This window comes from Brachycentrus maculatus, unplaced genomic scaffold (assembly GCF_059751285.1).
Source record: "Brachycentrus maculatus isolate JH-2025_06_01 unplaced genomic scaffold, ASM5975128v1 h1tg000240l, whole genome shotgun sequence".
In the NCBI taxonomy this organism is placed as follows: Eukaryota; Metazoa; Arthropoda; class Insecta; order Trichoptera; family Brachycentridae; genus Brachycentrus; species Brachycentrus maculatus.
Genome location: NW_028280991.1, coordinates 813773 through 833103, shown reverse-complemented (window position 1 = coordinate 833103; position 19331 = coordinate 813773). Strand labels below are relative to the sequence as shown.

Here is a 19331-nt window from a genome sequence, read left to right as displayed (position 1 = left end):
ATGATTCATGACAATTTAACTACTGGGACTCTGATACGAAGTCTCTCTATAAATACATTTTCACACACATCTAAATTGTAATTCAATTTAAACCCTTTATTTACAAAATATTAAGATGATTATATTTTCGTGTAAGATTTGTGAATGTTAGGCCTCGGGAAATAAAAGTAGTAGTATAAAATACAATAAAAACATGTTAAATACGTATTCCATTTTACCAAAGTAGCTACCATCAAACTTATTAAGTTCCAAAAAATCTTTTAAATTAAAAATTTCAATTCTATTACAAATGAATGTCATACAACAGTCAGAGGTTGGGGAAATTTCAGTATGGGAATTAAAATAAAATAAAAATGTAAAAAAAAACACAATAAGGACTTAAAATCACAAATAGTCAAAAGTAAGTTAAAAACAAATTTTCTGATCATAGCTTTATTTATTTTAATAGATGTATACAATAAAATACACCTAATTTCATTTCAGATAATGTATTAACTTAAAAAAGAATGAAATACCAATACGAAATTCATATAAAGTTTAAAATTTTCCAAAAGCTACACAGACTACAGTGAAATAAACCAAATAAACTCTCTTAAGTATAATGAATCAAGGATCTTAACGAAAAATAAATATTTTGAAAGAACATCTAAACATAAATCTTTTAATAATCTAAATATTTACTAAAATTGAAGTTTAAAATTACTTGAAAGAAGGCTTAAATTTAAAAAGAAGAAGATGAAAGCAGTTATGGTAACCAAGAAGTTTAACGATGTTATCTCAAATGGCCCTTTGTTGTCCTGTTCTTCAGTTACACAAGGAAACAGTGTAAAGAAAAGATCAAACTTGCAGGTATTTATTTATACTATCATTTGAATACTTATTTTAGCGATTTTCAACAAAACTAAAAAAAGAATTCTTTCTTATGAATCTAAGAAATATGATTTATCAAAACATTATACAAGTGTAGTAGTGTGAGAACAGAATTCGCAATCTCCAATTATATTTTAGCAATGTTGACATTTTGATATATTTACTGTGCAACTTTATTTTACTTGTACCTTTGAAATATTTGCAAAATTGATATTATAATTTTCTTTTAAATACAAATCATGTGAATTAAGTAAAGTATTTTTTTACTATAAAGACAACTGAAAACAAATATTAAGAGAAATTAGGTCGAGTATTTTTCATTGTCACTCTTGAGGTAGTATTTTACGAAAATGGCACTATATAAATTATCCAAAATTATTATTATAACTCTTAATAGAACCTAACAGTACTAATAATAATTTCATTAATTGATTCGGCAGTCACTTTGTGGTAAAATCTATCCATTTTTAATTTAAGTTTTATATATTATATACCACTATTTCTTAAAATCTATTGTGACAAGTGTTTCGATGCATTCCGCATCAATTTCAAATATGGTATTTGAAAATTATACAGAATGCATCGAAACACGTGTCACAATAGATTTTGAAATAATGGTATATATTTCTGTAAAACTAAAATTAAAAATACTAATAATAATTTCAGAAATTGAGAAATAATGATTCAAGAAAAAGTTTGCAGTTTAGAAGAGACATGAACAATAGCTGTCAATTACAATCCAAAGTATTGAATACAATATCATCAAATAAGTTTACTCTTACGAATAACAACAAAAGAGTCATGGCACTTCCGCCAACGTTTTGGAAGCAACGAGAAAACAAGAAGAAAAGTGAACAAACTATCAGAGTTCTAAATGACAGAATAGCGTACAACCTACTGAAATACGAGCATTTGAAAGGGTTTGTAAATGATGCAATCAAAAAGAAAAAAGTTTTTACCCTTTGTGGAAAATGCCGGGCAATAAGTGTCGCGTTGAAAGAAAGGGGCTGGGTGGAAAAACTAACATTTAGAACATTTGACAACCTGAAAAGGCAATTACCATTCCGTGAAACCAACGATGAAAACGATTTAAAAATAAAAACACTAATAATTCACAATTTGTTATTGAGAGTTAATGCTAATTTCATTTGGTTGGTGAAGAGTAGTGAGAAAATAGTACCAATGGGAAATCTATCCAAGTGTCCACTAATTAACCGGATAAAAATGGATGACAAATATTTCACTACCAAGTCAGGATTGTGTTCTGCTCTCAGAAATCAGCACTGGTTCCATATTCACGGGGTATCCGATGTTTATTCCCCGAGATCGTACAACTTATACGACAGCAATGAAGTCGAAGATTTTCAGGCCGATTATAGAATAACATCCTGCACAAATTTACTAAAGTGGTTTATAAAAAACAAGAATCAGGAGGCGGACATTATGGCTGAAAATGGTACTATAGCATTTTCTGTAATTTTTTTCGCACTTAAAAGATGTCAAGCGTTTATTCAACAAAAGCAGCACAAAGACATTGATAAAATTATCAGAGAACCTAAACCGGCAGAATGGGACTCCTATATTGATAGCTACTTTAAATTGTTACACAAAAGACACAAGTTTAAATCGGAACACCACAATGTTATTGATTTTTACATGATATGCTCCAAGGAAGTGATCAAGTGTATGAGGAGATACAGATTTGAAATTGATTGCGAAGGCTACAATAATATCTGGATTATAAAACCGGGGTCATGTTCCAGAGGGAGGGGAATAAAAATCACAAATGATCTTAAAACCATATTGAACATAAGTAGACAACCGAGAGTTCAAAGATATGTTGTACAGAAATACATTGGTAAGTAATAAGTTTGTAAAATGTACGTACATTGAAAACAATATATATTTACATATTGTTATGATGAATTGGGAATATCAAAGTATTTTCCAAAGCAAAAGCTGTTTCCAATAAATACAGTAGAACCTATAAATATTTTTTAATGGAAACCTTTGTTTTTTGCACTACTTAATTTGTCTTTTTCGAATTATCATAAGTTTTGAATAAAAAAAAATATACATATTTTTTAACTATGCGAAATTAGAATTATCATTTTTCAAATAACAAACTTTTACAATACATTTTTTATATTGATAATGCCCATGTAACAAAATTGATTTATTTTCAGAAAACCCCATACTTATTTATGGAACCAAATTTGATATACGGCAATACTACATCATAACAAGTACACACCCGCTAGTAATATGGATGTACAAAAATGCTTATTTGAGATTCAGTTCCCAAAATTATTCTCTTGTAAATTTCCATGAGTCGATTCACCTAACAAATAATGCCATTCAGCATAAATACAAAAACAACACGAAGAGAAATTCTAACTTACCGAATAATAATATGTGGACCCTCGACCAGTACAAAGAGTACTTGAAAGAGGAGGAATGTGGTCACGTTTGGAATAAGATAGTTTATCCGGGAATGAAAGGAAACATAATCGGGACGATGTTGAGCTGTCAGGATGGAATGATTAACAGGATAAATCAATTTGAGCTGTTTGGCTGCGATTTTATACTGGATAATAATTATAAGCCGTGGTTGATTGAAATCAACTCATGTCCCGACATGTCCGCAACCACTAAAGTCACAGCACAAATATGCCCGCGTGTGATGGAAGATATTATCAAAGGTAAGCAACTTTAACAAAATACGATATATTTTTTAATCCAATCAAGTACCATAGAACGGGGCTACTTGAACCTTGATGTGTTACTTGATTATTGTAGACCATTGTAGACCGAATACAGATTTAAATCTCATTTTTTTACTGGGCTCAAGTAACACATCAAAATTCAAGTAGCCCCATTCTACGGTACATTATTTACAAACCTTTTTGTCTAATTTAAAAAATGATATTCTTAAAATTTACTTTTATGATCAATCCTGATGATTTTTTTAATTAGAAGTGATCTGGATACTTTAATTATATTTATACTTATGTGGATACACTAAATTACATATCTTTGACCCTTATATGTATCTAAATTATGCATAGGGTACCACAACTAATCTGTGCGATGTTAGTTGATCATATGAAGGCAAGGTTATGATGAGTCCTGCGTTCCTGGAATAGAATATATCGCTAGTTAAATGCCAAAAGGTCACAACGCAAAAATGTCCATTTCTAATGGGTGTCGTTCGAATATGAAAATGTTGATGATTTAGATACCATTTTTAGAATGAAAAGTTTTTTTTTTTTTGTGTTTTTACCCTTTGGCATTTAATTAGCGATATTTTAATGAATATATGTAGTAATAATTTCTTGAATTGGTGTTATCACTGGCAGGATGTAAATACATATAAAACGGTGGTTTCTGATAATCGTACACTTATTTCAGTTGTTGTTGACAATAAAAAGAATCCTGAAGCTCCCACTGGAGATTTTGAATGCATATACCAACAAAAAATGACACAACCTATCTTCAGTACCGACATATCGTCCCTAGTTATCAACGGAGAGGACAATAGCGAGAAGTGTCTGTACAAAAGCGATTATAATCCTCCATATAAGGAAGCTTGCGAAGACGAGGCACTAAGGAAGGAACTGCCTTGGAAACGCGAACTCATCAAATTGCAAAGTGACGAGGACTTCCTAAAACACGAACTGATTAAAATAGAGAGCGACGAAGTAACTTTAGTTTGCCATTATACGGACAGTGGTGACGGGGTAGGGAAGAAGGAACATGAACCCATTGTCCACAGTACACAATCACATACAAGTCAATCTACCATACTGAACCAAAATCATTCGAGTAGAAGCGATATATCAATAGATAACAATCACGAAGAACCGATTCCCGAAACCCAAGAGACTCTCTCAGAAAATGAGTCGGATAATATGTCTGAATCGTTTATCTATACAAGTCAGGAAAACTGTGCTAAACCTTTCTCCGCAGGTAGCAAATCAGCATCTTCTTTTAAACTTGTAATAGATAAAGAAAAATTGTTTACTATGCACCCTAAATCTGCTGAAATTAAAAAGATAATAAGTAAGACTGTCGCAGACAAACAAAAATATAAATATCTGGAAAGTCAAAATATTTCAGATTATTACACAACATTGAATAAGATCATAAAACCAAAAAGGAGTAATATTTATTTATCAAAATGGAAAACTTCCGGAAGAAAGATTGTAAAAAAGGAATAATTATTAATCAATGTCATGTCGGAATAAATCTGTATTATGTATGTAAAACAGTTATTTAAAAAACTGTTAGTAATCAGAATTACCGGTAAATTTTTGAGATAGAGTAATTGTACCTCTGCAATGCAATATAATGCATGGAATTTGCATTTAATCAGTAAATTAAATTTCTTTAAATCATGATAAGCTGCGTACCCACTATGATCGTAAATAAGTAGCACTTTGAAATTGCTATAAGTGGATATATTCACACACTCCGAGTGTCCACAGTTCAGCATTGATCTGCTTCAAAAACGAAGGTTCCAAATAGTGTGTTAAAGACAATCCTGATACGCAGCTCGCTACATATTCCTGAAGTAGTGGATACCCGGCTTAAAAAATACATCACTAAGATTTTTTTTTAGTATACGCAAGGCTTTTTTTTAATGTACCGCGGCGGAACGGTGTTCCTGCACCTTTTTTCAAGGATTTTTTTCGAATTTATTTCAAATTTTTAAATAAATTTGATAAAACGATGTCATAATTACAATCTATATTTATATAATTTGTCAAAATTATAAAATATGGTATTGTAATGAATATTTAAATGGTATTTGAATTTTTTTTAAATGTGAGTTCTGGGTCTTTTTCTGGGAGTTTATGCGAGTTCCGGGACATTTTTTGTTTTAAAAAAAGCCTTGAGTATATGTATATATTAAAATAAAACAATTGTGATTTCAGTTCAAATTTCTGTATATTTTCATCTATAAGATAAGAATTTTTTTTTGAATGAGACTTATTCTAATAAATATTAAAAAAATTGTACATAGCGATACATTATTCTACAATATGTTTATTCCAGAAATGAAGAGAAAATATTTCTAGAAATTGAAACATACTAGCTATTATATATAATGTAATGTCAGTGCAAAGAGTGTGCATTATTTGCACCATCAACTAAGTAATTTAATATGCTTTAAGAGATACAAGAAAAACTCATGAAATAGGTTTCAAAGAAAACGATAATTTGGGTCTGGAATTATTTTTACCAAGAATTTTCTTTTGCTCCTCCTTCACTCGTTTTTCTTGTTCTTTTTTGAGTTTTTGTCTTTCTTCATCCATTTTTCGTTGCTCTTCGATCATGGCAAGTCGCTCTTCCGCCTGCAAACACAATAACATTTGCATGTTTAGAACACATACACAAATTTGCCTTTCTTCCGTGACCTTTCGGAATAAATTAATTCTATTCTAAAATGTTACAAAAATTTGGAAAAAATCTTCAGTTATTTTGTTATTGAAATTTGCTCTGTTGGCAATCTAAAAAACATGTCCCATATGCGAAAAATTCAAATTATTTTTACTGTTTTATGTGTGCGTATGTATGTGCATTTCATGAACTAAAAATCCCTAATTATGACACATTTACAAAGCAATAAATAAATAAAAATAGAAAAAGTAGCAAGAGTTTTACTTTTAGTTGTCCCCTATAATTGAAATAATTTTTATGACAAACAATATTGTAACTGCCAGTTCGGATTAATATGATAGCAAGTTTTTTTTTTAATTAGAAATTATCATTAACCTGTCCGGGAGTGAGTTTTTGCAGACAAAACTGTATTAGGGAAGTGATTTTAAAAAAAAACAATATTTTTTTTCATGGTCAATGCTATGAGCAACATATTTTCTTGAATAAAAAATTGTTTAGACAAAATTATGGATGTTCTATTTCATGGATTTTTTGACAGCATCATTATAATAATGATTTTGTTTTAAGTAAAATGTTGTGGGTAAAACAAAACTAATCTGAAGCGTGGATTTAATGTTCAAATACAATCACAGATGGCAGTACAGTGCCATTTTAGAAATAAGTCACCGGGCTTTAGTTATAAGCCCAGCCGTTCATGTACGCCCATACTCCTTTAAGGAAAGAAAACAGGTTAATGTGTCACAATTATACCAAAATATGCCTCTCTATGTTTTAATATCAACAATGTCAATAATACTTGATCTTGAATAGAAAAATGGGTAGGTCCCCCGCTTCGATACAAAGTTTCTCTCTCGAGCTGATCCCCTGTTTCTTGTCACTAATGAGTGAAAAGTTTTTTTTTAACTTACCAGTTTTTTCTGGGCTTCTTCAATTTTACGATTATTTTCAGCCATGATCGCTTCCAGAGCTTCTCTTTTGCGATTTTCTTCTTCCTGTAGTAATTGCTATACTTTAAAATCACAATATAAACTGGACAAATAAAACGAAAAAAGTCTAACATAAATTCTTTCATTGCTAAATATATATTTTAAAAAATATATATAAACGCAAAAGTCATTTGACAGTCAATGAGGTATGAATATAAAATCAAAAACTCACAGCATTTTTCTTATCGAAATTCATGACTTTATATTTCGGCAAGATAAAAAATTATGTTGAATCTTATGACTAAGGAGTGTTTTCTTATCACAAGAATTATAAATAATCACTTTGGGGAACAAATAAAACAGGACTTTAAGGTGACACTTCCACGTGCAGTTGAACAATAACACTGGAGAATATCGAGTTGATTTTTCATAGATGCAAAAAATAAAATAAAATTTGATAAAAAAAAAAATATCCCAATATGTAATGATGAAATTTGAAAATCTACACATTCTTAGATTTCTTGGATAGTACAAAAATTTTGAGTGAAATAACTTCACATAAATATTTTTTAATAATTATATGACAAAATTTAGTGTATAAAATATGTCAATAAACATATTTATAGAGTCAAATGATGTAATATACAAGTTAGGTGAAAATAGAAAAAGAATTTCCGTCATTGCTTGACTCACCGCTCGGTGAACCGCCGTGGGGCGGCTTGTCACGGACAACTTGTGTCTTCACACAACCGCTGAACACTGAGATGAAAAAATCATTTAAGTAAGAATATGTTTAGTAATACCTTATGGCGGACTGTCCACATCTCCCGGCCGAGGGTCAGCTAATTCTCAGGACTCGAAGAAACCTCTTCTCTCCAAACCTGACCTAGCCACTAACTTCTAACTGGCCGAGTCAGTAATCCCAACTCTCCGACAATACATAAACCCCGTATGGAAATGTTCCTACTTTCTCAGAACGTGTACTTTTTAAAAGGGTTTTTATTTCAAAAGGTGATTTTTAAAACAAATATCCATTCAACATGAATACTTCGGTCCGTATGCATCAAAAGTTTCATAAATTTGTCACACCGATTAAATGTTTAATAACGATATTATTAAAAACATGTTACATTGTTTTGATTATAAAGTTTTTTGTCAAAATTAATTCACTCTCACAATACATGCCGTCAGGACCTTTAACAAATTGGTAGGGTATATTTTTAAATATCTATTATTAAAAGGGTTTAAATAATCTCCATCACTGTAGGTTTTTTTTAAAATATAAATATGTACAAAATAAATAAAAAGGCGAAACATCCCAAATATATCGACTGCTGTTAAAAGAAGCGGGAAGAGATTTAAAATTGCACAGCAAGAGGTAATTCAGAGAGAATAGAATATTGAATAGCAAAACTTCCCGTGTAACAGCAGTCCAATATGCTACAATGCACAATGACACCGAGTGATTGTGCAGAGTAGTGAGGAAGTTACGTGGAAACAGTATTACCTCTCGACTTTTCTCCTCGAGGCGCTGTCTCTCCCGCTGGCGCTCCATTTCGGCCATCATCTCTTTCTCCATTTGCCTTTTAGCTTCCTCCACTCTCTTGGCCACTTCTTGTTCTATTTCATCCTTACGCTTCTCTAACTCTTCGTCCACTCGCTTCTTTACCAGGAGCTCGATTCTCTTTGCAGCCTCTTCTTCTATGACCTAGAAAAAAGGTTATATATTGTACCTTACGTTGTGAAAAAAATCTCTTACAAAGATTACAGGGACTAACATCTAACTAACAGGGATTACATCTAACCAGTGGGACAAAGCCAATAAAGCGGCAAATTTGAGATCAAAACGAACAATATCTGTAATTCTTTTAAGACAGTGTTGTTGAGTTTACCAAAGGGTGGCACAATGCCTAGGAATGACTCTGAACATAGCGTTTTTTTTCAACTTATTTCATTTGGTAAAAATATGTAATTGGTGATGCAAAGTAATGCAAATTCTAATTGCTAACTCATTATTATTATTATTTGGTTACAGGCAGGCGGCATTGACTGGTATGACTATATATCATAAAATATATATTGTTTAAGATCTTCATTCTTAAAAAGCGTCTTACTAAGTTATCTTAGTGTCGGGTTGTGGTCCCGTGGTTAGTGTCGCGGACTCTTAAGTCAGAGTTTCTCGGTTCGAACCCACTCCACCACAATTTGATACATATTTCTAATAATGAGCCGCTTAGGCTCACAGAAATAGTATGAAATTGAAATATTTGTGTAAATAATAATAACACAAATATTTCTCTTTTTTCAAAAAAAAAATCTATTGATTATGGTAGCTAAGTTTAATGACGTAAGTTCATATATGCTCCAGATAAGTTCAATGGACAGAACGTAAGGTTGGATGATAGGATGATCTCAATCAGCTATTTACCTAGTTTAACAAGAAAGTGATCATATCACAGTAAACAGTAAACATGATGTATCATAGATGTTCAATGGTGAAATAAGGAAGAATGCAAAGCTGAGATAACCATTATCAATAAAATTATGAAATGTGTGTTGAGATGGTTTGGACATGTGGAAAGAATGAGTGATTAAAGAACGGTAAAACAAATTTAGGAGGCGAATGTGGTTGGAAAATGGAGCAGAGGAAGACCGAGAAAAACTTGGCACGATCAGGTATGTCAAATACTTGAAAGCGGTCAGGTTAGCAGTCGAAATAATCGGCGGGTATGTATAAGGTGCATGAATGTGGAAGAGGCGAAGAACGTTTGCAAAGACAGAGTGGTGTGGCGTTCTATTCTCTGCTTACCCCTGCAGAAGCGGCGTGATGGTAAGTTAGTTTAGTTTTATCATATCACCATTACCTTCGGCTTATTTGTATTTTTGTGATAAATTTATCGAGAGTAAAAAATAATAAGGTACCTTTTGTTCAGCCTCGCGGATACGCCTTTGCCTTTCCATTTCAGCGAGTCTGTCAACTTCATCCATTTTACTACGACCTCGAGATGATTTTTTCCTATGGGACCTTGAACCGTCCACCGAACCATTGCTGCTGCTAGTAGAAGACACCGAGTGGGAACGCTTCCTGAACAAATCAAGCATGAAACTCAGTAACCGTGATAAGATAATTATGCTAGTGAGTGATTAACTTTAACGAGTTATTGAATTATTTACCTAGATTTAGAACTACGATCTCTTGACTTTTCTACGTGTTTTGAAGTCTTACTTCTCGACGTAGAACTTCTCTCTGATCGGTCCTTAGATTTACTTCTTTTCCGAGAATGTTTACTACTCTTGTGATGCCGCCTGGGTGACTTACTCCGAGATCGAGAACGACCCATTTTTAAATATATTAAAATAGTTAACAAGCTTTAATCAACCGAGTAAAATTAATACAATCGGTAACTTTCGGCATGAATACAGAACAATATAGCCTGTCAAACCACCATTTTGATATTAATAGACAAAACAAAATTCTATTTCTGGTTTATGGTTTCCGGCTTTTTTTTTCAATTTCTTGAGTCCATCAACTGTCAAATTGCATGATTATCTTCAAATCCGGTAATACAGTGGAACCTCTCATAATGAGCATAATTCGTTCCAGCTTCTTACTCGTTAAGCGAAACATGTTTTCCCATAGAAGTCAATGTAAAATACGATAATGCGCTCCATGCCAAAAGAATATTAATTTTTTTAAAAACGTTTATTCAAATAAAATTATTTTTAATCTTCAATTGAGAATACAGTTCAGGTTTGAAAAAAACGTAAATAAAAATAAGAATTTATGACAAATAATTCATCCTTTATAACTAAAAAACTATCTAAAGACATTTGTTTTTGCCGACGCTTCAAAATTTGTCGAAAATGTGTCACAGCATTATCATTGAATGAATCTGTAGCACGATAAGCCATTTCCTTATTAGGGTGATGCTTCTCAATGTACAATGCAATAGTTTTCCATGCTTTCAGCATTTCTCTTATTGTGCTAGAAGATTGTTGCTCTGTTATTTCCTCCTCCTCCATAATTTCTTGATGTGAAACACTCCATTAGAGAAATTTTAAATATATATATATATATTTAAAATTTATATATAATTTTAATAGTTTCCGTGGTTTTAGTTATATGGCAACACTTTTTATAGCTGTCAAACAAGTTTATGTGGAGTTTATTCATGCTTATCGCTACGGCGGGGGGGCAAGAAGGGGTCAGAAGGGGGTTAGGAAAATCAGGAAAAAGTAGTGTCATTTTCGGTGATTTCTTGATCAATCTTGATGTGCTGTGTCAGTTTTGAGCCAGTGTTGTGAGATTTTTGTCAGGCGTTTACAGCATTGTAATATTATTTTATAATTGAGTGCAGTATTAGTCGGCTTGTTTAAGTAATATTATAAATACCTCTGTATAGATGCAAAATGGCAGATGCTATAAGAAATATTTTGCTTTTGGTTTTGACAGAGCAATGCTTTGATGAGTATTTTGTTAATTTTAATTTCTTAGATGGTGAGTTGCTTGTTTTGTATTACTCAAAATCTATCGAACTTTGATTGACTTTGATTTAATATTAATCATATGATATATTGTTTTTATTCTGGATTATTTTTAAAAAGATCTACATAATACAATAAAATTAATAAATCATTATTATATGTATAGGTCAAAAACGAGTATTACTTGCTGATTATTTTGGTTAAATTATGATGGTAAATTTAATGCAATTTATTACAGTTATACGGAATACTATATTTTTCATCCATAAAAGTGTATCAGTTACAAAGCAATCATATTCTTGTAAAAATTCTAAATACTATATTTTATTAAATAACTAGCTGTAACCATCCACTGTTGCTGTGGCTTAGTTTAGTTAACCTTTCCAGGAGTACAATAATTGATGTCCGACTTTCTCTGGCGAGTGGGTTTTTTTACATTAAATATGTATTTATGTAAAAATAAAATCTTTGTATTATGAAGATAGAAATTATGTAAAAATAATTTCAATAAAAAATAAAGCTCACCATCTCTATGTTTTATTGTATGACAAAGTTAAATTAAATATCCACAGATGTCATTACTATACAAATTACATCATACCAACTGACAGATAGACTATGACGTTCATTAACGTCGATACTCCTTCGAGGAAAATTCGCACCGACGTTCATTTACGTCCATACTCCCGGAAAGGTTAAATAGAAAAAAAAATACATATTTCTAATATATTATCACAAAAAGTACACTGTACGCTATGACTAAAGATTAGTATTGCTGTTAGATTCATCGAATGGGACTGCCATTTCGATGAAAAAAAAAATTCTCACCCGTAATAGGTATATAGAAATAAGTGCGTATTTAAATACAACATTTTGTTGAAATTTCAAAATAATCTGTGAATAACTTTAACTGATTTAAGATTTTGTACAAATGAACAATTAAAATTAATTTATATGGTATAAATTAAGATTTTTAGAATTAAATAATCATTATATATGTAGGTCTATAAAAAGTTCCTTGAAATGCGGAGTATATAATATTAAAACCAATGTTATTTGATGTTGGCAATACTGTATCAGCCGATTGAAGATTTTCATTATTGTACCGTAAAAAATATAGTTCAATATCAAGTATTTATTTAATTGAGTAGCCCACTTGCAAATAACTTTATGTTAAAAAAGCAATTAGTTAAGAAAACTGATAAAAATGTTTATCCTAATGCATCGAAACACGTGTCACAGTAGATTTTAAGAAATAGTGGTACATATTTACTAAGTAAAACATTAATTAAAAATCATATCAAATACATATATTAAGATATAAATATAAAGAAATGAAATCACTGTTTATCAATAATCATTTGATTTCAATTTCAAAATTAAACATAGACAGTTTTGGATTTGCAATTCAATACAACTATATTTAATCAATAAAAGCAGTTTTGAAACAGTTTCATATTTAAACTTCTATCCTATACTCTTAAGAAATTACAATTGTAATATATTATTACACTCTTATGTCCATTTCTTCATGCATTAAAGTCTCTTCACTATCAGTTTCTTCTACAGTATTTTCATTTTGTTCTTCTTAAAAAATATATTTTAGAGGCATTAAATTTAGAGTGTCTGATACAGGTAACTTTAGTACGTTTATGACGCTCGATTTCCTTGATTTTGCATGAGTCACTACACATCTTAGCAAGTTTACAGTAACTTAGAGATTTTTGAAAGTGAACTGTCGATCGGCATAGCGAATTTTGCTAGAGTATTGATTTTTCTGTTCTATTTTATTCGTAATTTAATGAATTTTGGCCGATTATGTTATAAATAGACATTAATTATTTAAAATTCTCTACTGATTGCCGCCATTAGCTAAAAAAACTTTATTTTTAACAGAACGTGGTTTGCAAGTGGACTACTCAATTATTAGTATATTGGCAGGATTATTGTGTATCACCCGAGTGTAAGTACTCTAACAGTACTCATGGCAGCCAATATACAAACAATAAAATAAATACTAATGTCATTTTCTTACTCATATAGCTGAATAAGTACCAGCCCTTTTTTATTTTATAAATTAATCTTCTCTTGTACCAGTAAAGTGGTGTGATTTTGGCCCACACTGCAATGTTGGTTTTAAAAAAGACATATATTGTATGGTTTTATACATATTTATTCTATAACATAAATGCTACGCGATAAAATCAACAAAATATGCACAGGGAAACCTCATTTATGAAAAAAAAAATTATTCATTCAGAACTAAGAAGAAAAGGTTCTTTTATGGACCGCTGGCAGACCGTGTCAGTGCATCTGTAACACTAATTATTCAAATTTCAACATAATTAGGATTGCCATTCATCCTGATACATCTGAACATTTGGTCGTTATTTAAAATGTGTCCTAGATAACCACCATGCAAACAGATCATGAGAAGGAAATTTCGACCAAAAAGCTAACAAAATAATACATTTTTAACTGCCAGGTTAAACAAAATCGCTACATAGCTGAAACACAAATCATATTGCCCACTGTAGAAAGAATGTGAAGTATATAGATAGGTTATAGTCATTTATTATATTTTGAGCCAACGTATATACTAATAACCAAATTTACCCCATATTACATTAATGTAGTTTTTTATACATTTTTTTTTAAAATCCTGTCTATCAAAGTTCATAAACCGCTCACTCTGATCATTTGAGTTTATTTGCGTCTTAATTGGATAGTTGCGTTCCAATAGCTGAGCTTAGTGCCCAGTTTATCGAGTTAAAACAAAATAAAAAAAAATGGAAGAAGGTAAGAAATATACTATCTAAAATATATTAGTTTCTCGTATTTTATAATTAGCATTCTTAGACCTTAGACACCAATACCTAGCTGCTTTTTGTAAAACCACTTTCTAATATAATATGTATTCAATATTTCGACACTAGATTAACTTGGAAGCAAATTCTTCTTTATAGATTTATATTATTTTTCAACTAATTCAGGATATTTAGAGATCTCAATATATGATAAAATCTTATCTTCATTAATTATTGTGAATTTAGTTAGAAATATAAGACATTTATTACGGTTCGCATTTATTACATGGAATTTGACCTTTCATTTATATGACTTAAAATATACATAGTTTATAGAAGATGTTTTGATCTTTGAACCCTAGGTAAGTTATATAAAATATGGATTTACATGAGTTGTATAAAAGAAGGATTTGAACAAACATTCAAATATGTATTACATATTATGCTTAACAAAATATTTATTTTTTGTGTCGACGCAACATGTTAATTTTCTTACCCTTAAGTATTCTATAAAACATTTTGATTTGGCTAAAATATTCCAAAATACGACCTTGGCAGAAGTATTTTTCTTATACTTGGAGACCTAATGGTCTTTACCTAAGCCGGATTGTAAAAACCTGTTTAAACTCCCGTAATCTGAAATACTATTAAATTTCAAAAAGTAATGTGTGATATAAAATGTTAATATCTGTCTAGAAAAATTCTTCACCACATTCTTGTGGATTTTTTTCCACTAGAGTATTATTTATCAATATTTTTTTTTCCGTAATAGTTTTCCATTTCCTTTTTTCTGGCTTAGCCTCAGTGATACCCCCTTACATTCATTACTTATTGTATATGTGATGGTCAATATTATTTAATTATCTCGCAAATGTTTGTAACAAAATTGAAGGGTTTTTGAATTATTCCTTAATGTCACAGAACGAGAACTGATGTATGTATGTATATTGTTATGATATATAGTTTTGCTAGTATCATTTTGACAGGTTAATATGCAGCTTGTGTGTCATTGCAATTTTTTTATATTTTTAATATTTGCAATATTTTTTTCCTTCATATATGTATAACATAGATACCTACTAATATTTATTTCAATATTATTTTATCACAATTTGACTTAATAATCAAGTATTTTGTACTGTATGATTAACAATTAGTATTAATTTTTCAGTACCATGTTTCAAGGCAACAATCAGCAAGGCTCTCGGATTGGCAATTATATCTGGATCTATTATGGTAAAGGTCCCCCAAATACTGAAGATATTACAGAGCAAAAGCGGTGAAGGAATCAGTATATTTGGAGTATGTCTAGAATTGTTTGCAATGACGGCTACCGTTGCTTACAGTTTTGTCAAGGGATTTCCATTCAGGTTTGTTTGCTTGGATACACATATTTAAAAAAAAAAAGTATTTAAATAAATTGTGACAAATCAGTTGAGCATTGGGTGTGATTCTACAAGCTGAAAGTGGCTGGTATTAAGATAAATTTAGAGCTGAATAAGTCAAAAGAATTTTTCTCTACTCTATTAAGTAACATCAGCGACTAACGTTTCTAACGGTAGGATGAGATTTTTTACATACAATGAAATAAGTTTATAGAGATCATTTTAGATAGAAATTTGTACAAATATTGAGCTTTATTGAAAGTGGCATGAATTCCAGCCATGTTGTACTTGTTTTACTACCTACAATTCCTCCTCCATTTCCTTTCCCGTATAGCAGTAATGTCCTTCTTCCTCTTAGATCCAAGGAACTGGAACACAAGACTGATCACCTTGTGTTCACATAATTACCATCAAATTATAACTACCCTTCGGATGCAGTGCCCTATGCCCCATTGAGTGTGAACAGGGGAAGATTGGAAAAAATGGCCACCATATGTATGAATTAATCGTGGTTATTTAATTTAAAGCCTAGTTAAAGTTAGCCATAGAATTGTAGAAAATATTTTGTATGTATTTTTTCTGTTTTAGCTCTTGGGGTGATGGCATATTCCTGGGAATCCAAACTGCCACTATTGCGACACTTGTCCTCTTCTTTAGCAGTAATAAAGGGAAGGCCGGAACATTTGTTATGACCTACGCCTTCATTCTAGCGGTGCTGATGAGCGGATTGACCCCGGTGGGAGTATTATGGTTTCTCCAAGCCTGTAATATCCCAATTGTTTTTGCTGGAAAGGTGAGATATATGTGTATTTATTAAATGGTGCCGAAGAAACCAAACATTTTTATAACCCCCTCGTTCACAGCCAATCGACAGTCCGATAGATGCACATTTACAACTACACGGCATGTTCATAGAGGGTTCGCATACACGCATTTTTTAGTCACGTGTCTTGAGATACCGTAGAACTACTTGAACTTTGATGTGTTACTTGAGCCCAGTACAAATAAAATATTTGAATCTATATTTGGTCTACAATAATGAATGTATCGTGACAATAAGTGTCACCTGTCAGGGAAACAATGAATCATGTCGATACGTTCATGACCAAATACAGATCTAAATATTTTTTTGTACTGGGCTCAAGTAACACATCAGGTTCAAGTAGCCCCTTCTACTGTATGCAGAATAGCCATTAACCGGATCCACGCGGCTCGCATAAGCGTATGTGTTTTAACAAGACATGCCCCATACGCGGCTGACATAAGCGTTTGTGTTTTCACTTTGCTCCAAGTTTCGAACCTCAGTTCAACTTGGAGGAATTTTTTCATGGTGTGGAACTTTGGATAAAATAATACGTCAATCCTCGGCCTTATGACATCTGTTGAAATATCTGACTAATAATTTGTAACATCACAAGGATAAATAAAACAACAGATCCCTGATTTTTCTTGCGGTCGGTCGGTAACCATAATCATGCCCTATATCTGTCTCACTCTCGACGCTACGCATCGCCAGTGGGTAAGAGTGACACACGATGCGTGCTTTGATTTATTTATGTTATGATCTAATTTGTTTATATTACGATATATTTCAAGAATAATGTGACACAAGTGTATTATAGAGTACCAAAAAGGCACAATGAATCCCATTGAACGTTTTTGTTTAGGAAAATAAATCGTTTCATAACTAAATACATGATAAAAGTAATCATTTAAAAAATGGCGAAATACAGCCGCGCACGAGCGTCTCTTAGGAACAAAGTTAACGCGTTTAAAAGGTTAAAATAAGTGAGTGATTTTGTTATGTGAATTTAGAGGGATAACTGTATTGTGATTACATAATACAGTAAAAACGCATTAATTTGAAGGATAATTCAAATTTCAGCATTGTTTAAAAAATGTTGTTAAACTTTGGTTCCTAATTTTTTCATACAAAAATTTAAATAGTATGAGAATAAATAAAAATTATAATACAACATGTACATTTTTATTAAAAAACTGATGTAAAACATTGAAATTTTTTCACTGTTTTTGTTATGGAACATCATTGATGATCAGTTTCAATATATATTTTTTAAATTTCCTAAATTCGAATATATTTAAAGTAGAGCGCAAGAGATCAAAAAAATGTACAGAGCGGAATTGGGTTTGCAGTTACTTGTGATTAGTATACTGAGAGTTGGGCGGCAGACTGTCCGAGTATAATTAGGGTTGGGATTGATGAAAAAACCGCCCGACAATAATGTGTTAATATCTTCTCCCTGCCTACATCCCAGCTTATCGTCTTTGCTAGACTGCTGGGGTCAGCTCTCCTCGTCCTCGGGTTGTAGGTCCTTCTGTCCTGGGCGTCACCTAGGCCATGCCTTCGAATCATGTTATCTTTCTGCAGCACCCATGAATTTTTTAATAATGTGTTAATTTCGACGTGCCCTACGTAAAGTGCTCTAACTACATTTTTGACAATTTTGAGATATTTGGTGTACGTTATCAACTGACCGTTATCTACAAATATAAATAAACAAAAAAATGTATAAAATAAATTACGCTAGTTTTCAGGCGTATAAGACGCTATCTACATCGAATTTTCGAAATGAACTGAACTCCTAAAACGGTAACCACTTAATTTTGACAAAGCATAAAGTTTTAAAACGATTTAATACATTATTTATCGTGTTTTTAATTTATAATACTAGTTTAGAATTTCAGATAAAAAAAAATACGTTGAAAAAATCTTCTAATCTCTCGTCTGTAAAGTAACAGATTTGCAGATAGAGTACTTTACGTAGGGGCCGTCGATATAATACAAATATATATTAATTTTAACGAGTTTCACACATCACATCTGTAGTTGCCTAATGAACAGATGCAATAATTTTGTTTAATTATTTCAGATGATTCAAGTCCACACTAACTACTCAAATGGCAGCACCGGTCAGCTATCTGCTATCACATGCTTCATGTTGTGCTTTGGCTCTACTGCGAGAATCTTCACCTCCATTCAGGAAACTGGAGACACCATCATCATAGCTACCTATTGTATAGCTAGCTTGGCAAATGCCTTCATCGTAGGTCAATTACTCTATTACTGGACACCCAAGAAACTTGTCAAGAAAGACTGATGGAGATATCCAATAAGTAGTCAATTTTTTACCTGCACCCTTATTATATTTTTACCCTCTTACATTCCAAAGAAAAGCAATGAATGAATAATGTTGCATTTAGTAACTTAATCTGAAAATACAGTGTCGAGATATGAAATTTATTTGTTCTCCAAATAACCTTATCTCAGCTAGCAGGATTATATTGCCAGATAAGAAATAATCCTATCACGCTGAGATTTCTTAGTTCCCGAAAGAGATTTTTAGATAAACATATTTTAATTTTATGTATTTATTTTTCGATTTTATTACTAGTATTGTACAATTTAGACAAAATAAAAAACTTGTTTCTGTTAC

The 19331-nt window shown here is 31.4% G+C and overlaps 3 protein-coding genes across 5 annotated transcripts; 2 read left to right on the top strand and 1 right to left on the bottom strand.

Annotated features, from left to right (window-relative positions):
- Positions 1-308: 308 nt before the first annotated feature.
- On the top strand, positions 309-5924 carry LOC148306472 (tubulin glycylase 3B-like). 2 transcript variants are annotated; one of them, XM_088264908.1, is made up of 5 exons: positions 309-400; positions 711-849; positions 1537-2728; positions 3057-3572; positions 4282-5924. In XM_088264908.1, the coding sequence occupies exons 2-5, from the start codon at positions 736-738 to the stop codon at positions 5088-5090; spliced, it is 2631 nt and encodes an 876-aa protein (XP_088121034.1). In that variant the 5' UTR covers positions 309-400; positions 711-735; the 3' UTR covers positions 5091-5924. The 2 variants fall into 2 exon arrangements, with proteins under 2 accessions (XP_088121034.1, XP_088121033.1); XM_088264907.1 differs by lacking the exon at positions 309-400 and having other exon boundaries at positions 507-849.
- On the bottom strand, positions 5802-10657 carry Arglu1 (Arginine and glutamate rich 1). Its single transcript, XM_088264909.1, has 5 exons — positions 10374-10657; positions 10122-10284; positions 8707-8907; positions 7182-7265; positions 5802-6227 (listed from the first exon to the last, which is right to left on the bottom strand). Exons 1-5 carry the CDS (start codon positions 10538-10540, stop codon positions 6063-6065), a joined length of 780 nt encoding a protein of 259 aa, XP_088121035.1. The 5' UTR covers positions 10541-10657; the 3' UTR covers positions 5802-6062.
- A 750-nt stretch (positions 10658-11407) lies between these two features.
- LOC148306470 (mannose-P-dolichol utilization defect 1 protein homolog) lies at positions 11408-19330 on the top strand. Of its 2 annotated transcripts, XM_088264947.1 has the most exons (5): positions 11408-11530; positions 14360-14483; positions 15663-15861; positions 16465-16669; positions 18768-19330. In XM_088264947.1, exons 2-5 carry the CDS (start codon positions 14474-14476, stop codon positions 18993-18995), a joined length of 642 nt encoding a protein of 213 aa, XP_088121073.1. In that variant the 5' UTR covers positions 11408-11530; positions 14360-14473; the 3' UTR covers positions 18996-19330. The 2 variants fall into 2 exon arrangements, with proteins under 2 accessions (XP_088121073.1, XP_088121072.1); XM_088264946.1 differs by lacking the exon at positions 14360-14483 and having other exon boundaries at positions 11408-11697.
- Position 19331: the final 1 nt, after the last annotated feature.

Coding starts and splice junctions, on each gene's coding strand:
- Arglu1 (XM_088264909.1), bottom strand. CDS start 10,540: ATGGGTCGTTCTCGATCTCGGAGTAAGTCACCCAGGCGGCATCACAAG. Junction 10,285..10,373: donor GATCGTAGTTCTAAATCTAG/GTAAATAATTCA, acceptor TGATTTGTTCAG/GAAGCGTTCCCACTCGGTGT. Junction 6,228..7,181: donor AAGAAGCCCAGAAAAAACTG/GTAAGTTAAAAA, acceptor TTGTGTTTGCAG/GCGGAAGAGCGACTTGCCAT.
- LOC148306472 (XM_088264908.1), top strand. CDS start 736: ATGAAAGCAGTTATGGTAACCAAGAAGTTTAACGATGTTATCTCAAAT. Junction 2,729..3,056: donor TGTTGTACAGAAATACATTG/GTAAGTAATAAG, acceptor ATTTATTTTCAG/AAAACCCCATACTTATTTAT. Junction 3,573..4,281: donor GATGGAAGATATTATCAAAG/GTAAGCAACTTT, acceptor CACTTATTTCAG/TTGTTGTTGACAATAAAAAG.
- LOC148306470 (XM_088264946.1), top strand. CDS start 11,610: ATGGCAGATGCTATAAGAAATATTTTGCTTTTGGTTTTGACAGAGCAA. Junction 11,698..15,662: donor TAATTTTAATTTCTTAGATG/GTGAGTTGCTTG, acceptor TTAATTTTTCAG/TACCATGTTTCAAGGCAACA. Junction 15,862..16,464: donor GTCAAGGGATTTCCATTCAG/GTTTGTTTGCTT, acceptor TTTCTGTTTTAG/CTCTTGGGGTGATGGCATAT.